Source organism: Mytilus californianus, unplaced genomic scaffold, assembly GCF_021869535.1.
Source record: "Mytilus californianus isolate M0D057914Y unplaced genomic scaffold, xbMytCali1.0.p SCAF_10, whole genome shotgun sequence".
Lineage (NCBI taxonomy): Eukaryota > Metazoa > Mollusca > Bivalvia > Mytilida > Mytilidae > Mytilus > Mytilus californianus.
In genome coordinates, this window is record NW_026262582.1 from 78,713,151 (window position 1) to 78,724,707 (window position 11,557).

Genomic DNA, 11,557 nt, shown 5'->3' on the forward strand with positions numbered 1-11,557 from the left:
ATGTATTTTCTTCATTTTTGTACTTAAGAACAAAGGTTTATTTCAATTTTTGTGTCTAAATTTTTGACTTAGTACAGATTTTTTGTTTATAGTTACTTTTGTGGTGTTTATTTTTTCTTGTTGAGTTTTTCGAAAAGACTAGTTTTAAAACACATTGGTGCACCGCCGAAAAAAATCCGAAAAATAGATAGATGTGAGACATGGAACTGTTTATCAACGCCTATATGATGATTTTGATGCCAGTATAATGATTCCATTAAAACAAATAAATAATCAAAGGTCGTGTTATAAAGCCTATCCAAGTAAAAAAAATGGAAACATTTCAATTACGGAAAAACCAATTCTCAACAGCGAGTGCAAAACACAATTATTTCATGCATAAATCAAATTGCGTTAAAACACGCTCTATGGCGTTACTATTAGACTGGTCTTACATTCATACAAGCGAGATAACTAATTAAAGCGAATCGAGTCTATTGAGTGAGATAAGCAATAAAAGCGAGTCAAATTTATTGAACGTGTCGATGATATTTTAGAAATGAGATGCCACAAAAGACAAGTCTTGACTTTCATTGGTAAGTTTACCCTCTAAAGATATGTGATAGATAACTTCAGTGACAAGCGCGCACTGTATCATTCAGCATGCTTTGCCAAAAACATGCTGAACTGAAAAAAAAACAACTTGATTTTGATGATTGAAATTAGTCGGAGCATGACGTTGATTTCCAAAACTTAACAGAAAGTCTACTAGAAAATCTGTTGGTGATAAAGAAAGCATTTTCGTTGTCGCGTTTACTAGATACATATTGTTCACTCCTTCCACAAGAAATGAGAATAAGATATAAAACTGTTTAGCTGCATCACTCACTGGAAAATCACTTCGGTGATATCATTGTTGTTCAATATCCATTTACCCATAATAGATCCAATAGGACTTTCAGTAGCTCAATTTGGGATTATGGGCCTACATGTAGGCTATTCGCGCTGCCAGTTTTTTTTAAAACTGGAATTAAAATTTCAAAGATGGAAACAAGTTTTGTAAATGATTCCATACATCAGAAAGACCAAACTCTTCATGGTACGTCAACAATTTTGAGAAGCAGTTTACGATCACTCGCAATCTCAAATGAATATTATCCATCTCCTTCAGAAGTTTCTATCTTCACAGCTTTACAATTCATACCTACGTCTTTGATAAATTTGCTTGCCTGGTTAATAGATGACAATTGTTCATATGAAGAACGATTACAACTCACTCCTATGTGATACTGTGTGGAAATGTATGGCTTTAGCGGAGTGTGTGATATCCCTGCATATAGACCAGTACACCCCCTCTCAGTTTAGCATTGGCTCTTCATGAGCTGCCTCATGCATATTGTTGGAAAAATCTTAATGAAACTTTAATGCAAGGTTACAGGACTACCAGCACAGATTGCGACACGACGTCTTCTTTCTTCGTAATTGGTTAAAGAGAGTACATGTATATCAGGCGATGAAACAACACCCATTCAGATATCAAAGTTTGACAAATCTAGCTGGTTCTGATATTAAAACACCTAATGCAGTAAGAAGACAATTTATCGCTGATCTGTATGACTCCAAAGGCATGGATTAATCAGTTCATGCTTATCTTAATACACTGAGAGTGAAGTCAGCGCTATATAAGGATGTTTTTTTTAGTAAAACTACCTACTTCAGAGGCAACATTCAGACAAAATACTTTTAGAGTTTTCAAGTGTACGTGTGGATCAATGCTCATATCTCCAACACACCACTCAAATCAGCTCTGGAATATGGATGGACAACCGGGAATACATGTAGCTCCATAAATCAAGTATATTTTGGAGGGTCAATGTCTTCTAACTTTTTACAGGATAATGTTTGTACATGAAAAGGCAACACATTTTGTCATGCACTAGCGTTTGTGGTTGTCAGGTCAGTAATGCTTGTAGAATCCAGCTTCTTGATAAGATTATTTAGAAGATTGCAATGAAGAGGATGATGATTTTTAAAGTATTAATCTCAATGTCAATCTTGCGTGTGTTTGCTGCTAGTGGCTTATTACTTAACGTTTAGATGTTGTTTGTTTTCCCTCTCTCTTAGCAAATAACTGAATAAATAAACAAAATGATTTTGAAATTAAAATAAATGAAAAAAACCCTGCCAGTGGTCTCCGACCTTGACGTGGTCGGTGGACTTGAAAACCAACTGAAGACTTTGTCGAAAATTTAGAAAGTATAACATGCCATCGAATCGATACATTTAATGTTTTAGTTTCCGGTAAAACTTCTAAAGGACGTGCAAATTGGTGTCAAGTGTTACATAAATATACAGAAATATATTCATGTTCATCATATTCTCTGTGAATCGTTTTTCTTTGATATATATCGTGCTTTAAAATCGTTTGGAGTCAAGCGTGATGTTCATTCATTTTAAGTGTATCATAAACATCATTTTTACTGGGTTTTTTTCTGATAAATATTGAAGTTCGTGAGTTATACTTTAACTTTTGTACTACAAAAGTTCATTGATTAATAAATGAAAACAAAAAACATAATTTTTTTTCAGATACAAATGCATTTTAGTTGGTATGTAAATGAACGTAAACATCAGTGCACTCAATTATAATATTATATGGCTATAGCGGGTACATTAACGTATTGAGGTAAATATTATTGTAATGTTACACAGTATGAAGTAAAGCTTAGAATATCGAAAGCATGAGATTTAACATATAATAAAGCGATCATTAGCATATGCTATCACGTTTGTCTACCTTTAAATTCCAATATTAATATAACTAAAGAATTGCAATAATAACGCTTAATGTATGATATGGTATATGTACCATTGACAACTCACTGGTCCCCATGGAAAGATATTAACGTATTTATGTTCGCACAATGTTATGCCTTTAAGGTTGCACTTTGTAAATGCAGCTGTTTCTCAAACCACGCTGGGGAGATATAGAATATTCATAGATAATTAATTTTGTTTACATACTGGTTCCTAGTTATGATCTCTATGCTTCATCTCATAGACTTGTTACCAGTAAATATACATATGCATATTGTTTATATTGAAATCTGTGGTAATCCTACGGTCAAGGTAGGGATAGTTAAGAAATTTAGTTTTAATTAAAACTCTAAGAAGTTCGGGGCATATAAACGTTGAAAATATGCCGCATAGCCCTTTATTTTGACCTTTAAAAAAAAATTGTAGTGCATATAAACTTTCCATTCTAGGATATGATTTTTTTCCAATACTGCATAGTAAAAGTGGTACAGTTTTAGCCGTAAAAGGAGTTCCTATTGGAAATTGCATTGTCAATATTTACAGAAATGCAACCTTTATTGGGTGAAAAACGAGAACATACAGAATAACCAAATTTGGTTTATCTCACAAATTTTAAAGAAATTAACTCAATTATGAAATTTTATAAATATTTCATCAAGATTGAGAAAATCCTGGGCCTTAACTATGATGACTCAGCATAAATTCACAGTTTACAGTATGCATAGTTTACTTAAAGCCCTAAATGCAAAATAAATTCATAATACATGCATATTTGTAAGTTAAATTGTTTAGAATTGCTTATATCTACTCTTCGCAGTCATTGAAACTCATATTTCCTTTCTGAATATTAGTGGTGGGGTGTTTTTGTCCTGTCGATAACCCAAAAGTAAGCTGTAACACCTAAATCTGCTTTTTTGTCACCGCGGCATAAAAAATACAAGCTAGAAATACAAAATATCTTAACAAAACTGACAATAGTGTGTTCTATCCTGAATATGTACTAAATATTCCATATTGCTAGAAACAGCAGAATAATTTAGGAAATTTGAGGCCACAGGGTAAAAAAACAGAGAAAATTGCCTACCCCCTGGGTCATAAAACCAATAATTTAACTTGGAAATGCTATGATTTTATGATTTTAAAGGTCTTTATATAGAAAACAATAACTGTGCTTGGAAGTTATGCAAAAATCAGATGTTAGCAGTCATTTCTATAAAATTTTAAGAAAATGTATACATCAGACTGGTATCTGCATACATACAACTATGGCTTTGTTTTAACACTCTAGCTCATATATTAGCTAAATTATGTCAGATATATGGTAAGGGATGATACTGTTGTGACAAGAATTCTTAACTGACCATTTGAGGCAGAAATTGTGAACTTTCATTGACAAATAGGCATACAGCAAAATGTGGACTGGAGACACAAGTAGGATTGGATATTTTATATAATCTTGAATGTTGGAATGATTGACTGCTAAACATTACATTTATAGTATTCTGAAATGCTTTTAAAAACCTGATCCAATTGTTAATATCTTATGTTAGAAATCGATAAAAAAATAAAAAAAATAAATGTATTCTTCTTCCTTATATGACGCATCGTATTTAATAGATAATCAACACGTGAAATACATATTAATAAATTTCTACGGATAGTAGTGATACCTTTGTATAAACTGTATTTAAAAATACTGAAACATATTACCAGTTTGATGATTGAATACAAAAGTAAATATAATAATGATTTGCTTTTATTGCGATCTGGTATAAGGAACATTTAACTAATGGAAGTATGCGACCTTTTAAATTGAATCAGGATCACTTAAATGAAACACAGATCAAACGAATATATTTGCTTTAACTTTGGTTTTCTGTGTTGTGTGTTGTGTGCTATTGTTTGTCTATTTGTCTTTTTCTTTTTTAGCGATGACATTGTCGGTTTTTTCGATCTGTGATTTTGAACGTCCATCTGATATCTTTCGCCCCTCTTTTTAAGGGACAATTAGGTGTCTTCAAAAAATAAAGAGAACAAATTCTGTTGAATCATGCTCTGGGAATGATGCACAAATTCAGCTGGTCATATCTATGCTAGATTTACAGAGATTAGTGACGAATGCCCTTGCATCCAACATGGAAGAAAATTATAAAAAATGTCTTTCTCTGCACAAATTACCGACAAAAAATATTAATATTTATGATTTAGCTGTGCAATAATATATGACATCATACACGGATATTGTTGGTAAAGTTTTGTCAACATGACATAAATAACAAAGGAGAAATAAGTACAGGAAAGTTAATACCCGTGATTGAATGAAACAATGATGAAATTCATTATTATTTTTTTAAACCTAAAATAATGTTGGAACTATAAAAAATAGTCTTGATGCATTAATGTCAGAAGAATATGATAGTATATGTAGTTTATTTAATTTTGATAGGTCAATCAGTACGAGAGCAATACCATATTAAAATGTGTGTACCCCTTTTTATAAAACAACACACAAAATAGAATACAGAGCACTACTACTCATGGATACAAAGGGATACCTAGGATATTTTACAATGTGTAACAAGATTAGGTTTCCAATATAAATGTCAAATATGAAGTAAAGTATCTAATTTAAGATTTTTTCCGTCACATTAACCTTATTGAGATCATATTTGAATAATTTATACCGAGTCACGATAAAAAGTAAAATTACAAAAATACCGAACTCCGAGGAAATTTCCAAAAAGGAAAGTCCCTAATTAAATGGCAAAATCAAAAGCTCAAACACATCAAACGAATGGATAGCAACTGTCATATTCCTGACTTGGTACAGGCATTTTTGTTATGTAGAAAATGGTGGATTGAACCTGGTTTTATAGCTAGCTAAACCTTTCACTTGTATGACAGTCTCATCAAACTCCATTATATTGACAACAGTGCGTAAATAAAACAAACAGACACAATAGGTAAAAATGTCAAAAATAGGGGTACAGCATTCAACATTGTGTTATCATCTTAATCACTATTAAAACAAACAAATGTAACGAGAAAGAACAAAAAGGTATACATCAAATGTAACATCCTCGTTTTGCTTTTTTATTATACGATTTTATTTATCTATGTAAAATCCACCCATAAAGGATGGAAGGTATTAAGTACTGGCGTAAATTTGCTCGTCTGAAATTCGCACAGGTAGACATAAAATAATTTTGTCGTTCAAAGTATGACTGGATACATAAGTACAGAGTCACGTAAAATGGATATCACAAAAAACCAGACTTAACAGGAAAAGTAATATTAATAAATAAGATAATTTTGTCGTTCAAAGTATGACGGCATACATAAGTACAGAGTCACGTCGAATGGATATCTAAAAAAACAGACTTAACAGTAAAAGTAATATTTATAAAGACAAATAAAAGAATACTATAACACTTTATCATACACGTTACAATAAAATGACACTTTTAACTTGATGTAATTTTTTTTAATATTTGATGTACAAATAAAATACGAAACTTGATTGTTTAGTTCAGCGTAAACTATCTGAGTATTGTTTGTGTAGTAAGCATTACTTTGTAGTTGACAAATTGGTCATGAAGAATCCTGTATATGGTTAAAAAAGAGTAATTTACACTTAGTTAGAAATAATACCTGATCAATTGGATTCAAATAATTGTAATCATATTTAGATCAACAGACTGGTTGAATGATATATCGCAATATGAATTGTCTTTTGTTTGGATTCATGATTTACGTTTACTTTATTGACAAAGGTAAGGATTTTAAACATTGCTATTTATTTTCATCTTAGTGGGAAACGAATTGCATAAAATAAATATCATTATTTTGTATATGAAGATACAATGACCCAATCGTAACATTGTGACTTAGTGTAAATATGAATAAATGCATTACGAGGTCGATGTTCCAAGAAATATGGTCGGATTTACAATAACTTCAAAGGTAAATCATGTGACTAGGATCTTTAATATGCTTTCCGTGATATAGCTGAATTAATCTAATGAAACAGGATAACAGCCGCAAAACCAGGTTCAACCCACTATTTTATCTTAAAATTTCCTGTACCAAGTCAGGAATATGACATTTGTTATCAAATAGTTCGTTTCTGTGTATGTTCCATTGTCGTTAGTTTTCATTGCACTTCAGTGTTCTGCTGTTTCGTTGTTTTCCTCTTATAGTTGATGTGTTTCCCTCGGTTTTAGTTTGTAATCCGGATTTGTAATTTCTAAATCAATTTATAACTTTTGAACAGCGGTATACTACTGTTGCTTTTTTTTGCGAATAATATAGTCAATTGTTTTATCTTGCACTGCAGCGTGTGTACGACAAGTAGTGGCTTTTCATTTAATCGTATTTACAGAAATCATTCGTTATACAACACATATTTACTATTTCAAAACATGATCTTTGTATCGTTATCTGTTCAAAAATATATTTAACATTAATAAAACTATTCAACGAATTGATGAAGAGCAAGTACTTAAAGGTATATGTTTTATTATTAACACGTTGACATTAAAGAGTTTGTTTTTATATACGACAGCTTTCATTATAACAAAAAAAAAAAAAACCGAAAACATGATACGTACGGTGATTTGAACCTATATCAGGACTTTCATCACTGATTCATATTTTTAAACGCACCATGTTACGGAAGCGTATAAGCGCCACACAACTTTTTTAATGTTTCTTCCTATGTTTGCGTTATAACGCAAACCTTTGCGTTATAACGCAAACATTTGCGAAACAACGCAAACCTTTTGCGTTATAACGCAAACCTTGGCGATATAACGCAAACCGTAGTTTATATACGTGTATTAGCCTTTATATTTCACGGGTTAGGTAGTGGATGTAGATTATTGTCGTGTATTAGTCTTAAATACCACGGGTATGGTGGTGGATGTAGATTATGTACGGTTATTAGCTTTTATATACCACGGGTAAGGTGGTGGATGTAGATTATGTACGTGTATTAGACTTTATACACCACGGATATGGTGGTGGATGTAGATTATCGTCGTGTATTAGTCTATATATACCACGGGTATGGTGATGGATGAAGATTATTGTCGTGTATAAGTCTTTATATACCACGGGTATGGTGGTGGATGTAGATTATGTACGGTTATTAGCTTTTATATACCACGGGTATGGTGGTGGATGTAGATTATAGTCGTGTATTAGTCTTTATATATATATATATACCACGGGTATGGTGGTGGATGTAGATTATAGTCGTGTATTAGCCTTTATATACCTCGGGTATGGTGGTGGATGTAGATTATGTACGTGTATTAGACTTTATATACCACGGGTATGGTGGTGGATGTAGATTATGTACGGTTATTAGCTTTTATATACCACGGGTAAGGTGGTGGATGTAGATTATGTACGTGTATTAGACTTTATATACCACGGGTATGGTGATGGATGTAGATTATTGTCGTGTATAAGTCTTTATATACCACGGGTATGGTAGTGGATGTAGATTATGTACGTGTATTAGACTTTATATACCACGGGTATGGTGGTGGATGTAGATTATGTACGGTTATAAGCTTTTATATACCACGGGTAAGGTGGCGGATGTAGATTATGTACGTGTATTAGACTTTATATACCACGGGTATGGTGGTGGATGTAGATTATCGTCGTGTATTAGACTATATATACCACGGGTATGGTGATGGATGTAGATTATTGTCGTGTATAAGTCTTTATATACCACGGGTATGGTGGTGGATGTAGATTATGTACGGTTATTAGCTTTTATATACCACGGGTATGGTGGTGGATGTAGATTATAGTCGTGTATAAGCCTTTATATACCTCGGGTATGGTGGTGGATGAAGATTATAGTCGTGTATTAGTCTTTATATACCACGGGTATGGTGGTGGATGTAGATTATGTACGTGTATTAGACTTTATATACCACGGGTATGGTGGTGGATGTAGATTATGTACGGTTATTAGCTTTTATATACCCCGGGTAAGGTGGTGGATGTAGATTATGTACGTGTATAAGACTTTCTCTAATTCTTCGTAAATTTATCCCTTTCTGCACCCATTGTATAAACAAATTTAATCAACGTGTGGTTGCCGGTGATCTCAGCAGATGATTGGTTAAGCTAAAGGTCATAACCCGCCGGGACTACTTTTCCGTTCGAATTTCTCTGAATTTATCAATAACAACATAGCAACATATAAACAAACTCGCGAAATCGTCTGCTTCAACAATAAAAACAAATATGGCTTTAGAAATCAACAATGACCCGCATATCGGGGTTAGAGTAAAGCTTGTTGGCGGGAATAAAGGGATAATTTTAAGAAAAACTATAAATTTTGATTTCCCACTTTGGGATATCAAACTTGATTCTGGGAAACTTATCACAGAGGCCAGATATCGTTTTGATATTTTAGAAGACAGTGTTCAAAACATTGAACCAGAAATAACAACAACACACACCATCACAAAACAGAAATTACCAACTCTGGTTCCAGCAATAGACCCTTGCCCCACTGATGAGTTCAGTGATGATAATGTTATGTATTTTGCTGAACCTATACATGTATCCAACAGAGATTCCACTTTTCCTAAACAGTCTTCCAAAACCCAAAAAAGACAGTTTGTGACCATTCCTGAAGACAGTATTGACACATTTGTACTAGACCAGGAAAATAAAAATACCGCTAGAAAGACACAAAGTGACATACAATCATTACAGCAATTCTTAGTTACAAAATTGGAAACAAGAGAAATATATTCCATCCCACCCCATGAATTAAATCAAATTTTGTGTCAATTTCTAATATCAGTAAGGAAAGATGATGGAGACCAGTATGAACCAGCATCCCTTAAAGGAATGCTCTGTAGTTTCGACAGGTATTTGAGGCAACATAATTATGGCTACCAAATAAGTAAAAGTGCTGAGTTTTCGAAAGTAAAAGATGTCCTCACAGCAAAACAGGTGGAACTTAAAAAAATGGGAAAAGGGAACGGTAATAAAAAGGCAGAGACACTCTGTGACCAGGATATAGAGAAGCTGTTTCAGTCGGGAGAAATTGGGGTTGACTATCCTACCACACTTCTACACACCGTATGGTTTTTTAACACTGTTTATTTTGGTCTAAGGGGAGTCACAGAACACCACCAAATGACATGGGGTGACGTCAAAATTCAAAGGGACAATTCATCAGGATTAGAATATCTTCAAATGAATGAACGAAACACAAAAACAAGAACAGGCAAAAGTCTAAGAGACCAGAGAGACATCCCACAAATGGCATGGGCAAATCCAGAAAATGAGTTGAAATGTCCTGTACATGCCTATAAACTATATAGATCAAAACGTCCGCTCAAGTTTTCAAATCCAACTGATCCTTTTTACATTCAAGAAAATACAAATAGGGAAAAATCTGGCCTCTGGTACAAGAGCCAACCCATAGGCATAAACAAATTAGGCAAATTCATGAAAAAGATGGCAACTGCTGCAGGTAAATTTCTTTGCATTCATGTATTAAAACTGGTTGTTTAATACTGCATGTACATGTATTATACTGAATTTACCTATTTTACATATGAATTATATATCAAATCTACCAACGCATTGAGTGTGATAAGATATTTATCCACTCGAGACAGTCAAATTTTAAAATTTAAAACACAAGGCTTGCCGAGTGTTTTAAATATTTAAAATTTAACTGTCGAGAGTGAAAAATTATCATACATGTATTTAACAACATTCACTGGTGGAATCTGTTCATGAAATTATATTTAGAGGACATACAGACAAAATCTATATTTCTTTTACAATGATCTGTAAAAATAAGTGTACTTTCTATATGGTCTTCTCTTTTTGTGATGTCACAGATAAATAACAAAAATGAACTTGTTATATTGAATTTTGACCAATAAAAAATTGAGTTCACACACCATCTTGACAAATTATCTACATATATCTGCAACCTGAGACAGATATTTCTACAATACAACAATATTACTTTTATACAGCAATTGAAATAAAATTTCATTTAATTTATTACACCAGACTGTTAAATAAAATTTAAATAAATTAACACAATTGAAGCACTGTTAGTGATAAAACAGTTATTATATTTTAAAAAGCAAAAATTTGTTATCAGCTAAACAGAAGCAGGATACCATTTTAAGTCTTAACTTTTAAATTTTAAAAACAATCAGTTAAAAATATCAACAAACAAGTGTAGGTAATGATTAAAAAATTATTTCATGTGACATGTATTTGTTTCAAATTTTTAACCGTTTTTGTTCATACATGTATAATAGGGATAATTCAAAGTAAAGAAGATCAACATGATGACAATGATGAAAGTGAAAATGACTCAGGCAATAGACGCCTTACAAACCATTCTGCAAGAAGATTTATGCTACAAAAACTTGATGACGCAGGATTTGAGCATAATCATATTAAACAGGTTAATACTAAATATATATATGTCTATGATCCAAGTATATACAATATCACATACATGAACAGTTACATAAAATAAATCAAGGTGGATAAATCAAAATAAACTTGCTCATTGTTGAAGGCCGTACAGTGACCTATAGTTGTTAATTTCTGTGTTATTTTGGTCTCTTGTGGAGAGTTGTCTCATTGGCAATCATACCACATCTTCTTTTTTATATTAATCCTGTGTTATCAAGATTCTACCATTACATGCAGTGTGATACAATATTACTACTTTAAAGAAAGTTAA

At 32.5% G+C, this 11,557-nt stretch overlaps 1 protein-coding gene across 1 annotated transcript; it reads left to right on the top strand.

The window, feature by feature from the left end:
- Positions 1 to 8,876: 8,876 nt before the first annotated feature.
- LOC127718588 (transcriptional regulator QRICH1-like) lies at positions 8,877 to 10,754 on the top strand. Its single transcript, XM_052224654.1, has one exon. It carries the CDS (start codon positions 9,067 to 9,069, stop codon positions 10,351 to 10,353), a length of 1,287 nt encoding a protein of 428 aa, XP_052080614.1. The 5' UTR covers positions 8,877 to 9,066; the 3' UTR covers positions 10,354 to 10,754.
- Positions 10,755 to 11,557: the final 803 nt, after the last annotated feature.

Excerpts from the sequence above, each read along its gene's own strand:
- LOC127718588 (XM_052224654.1), top strand. The coding sequence starts at position 9,067 with ATGGCTTTAGAAATCAACAATGACCCGCATATCGGGGTTAGAGTAAAG.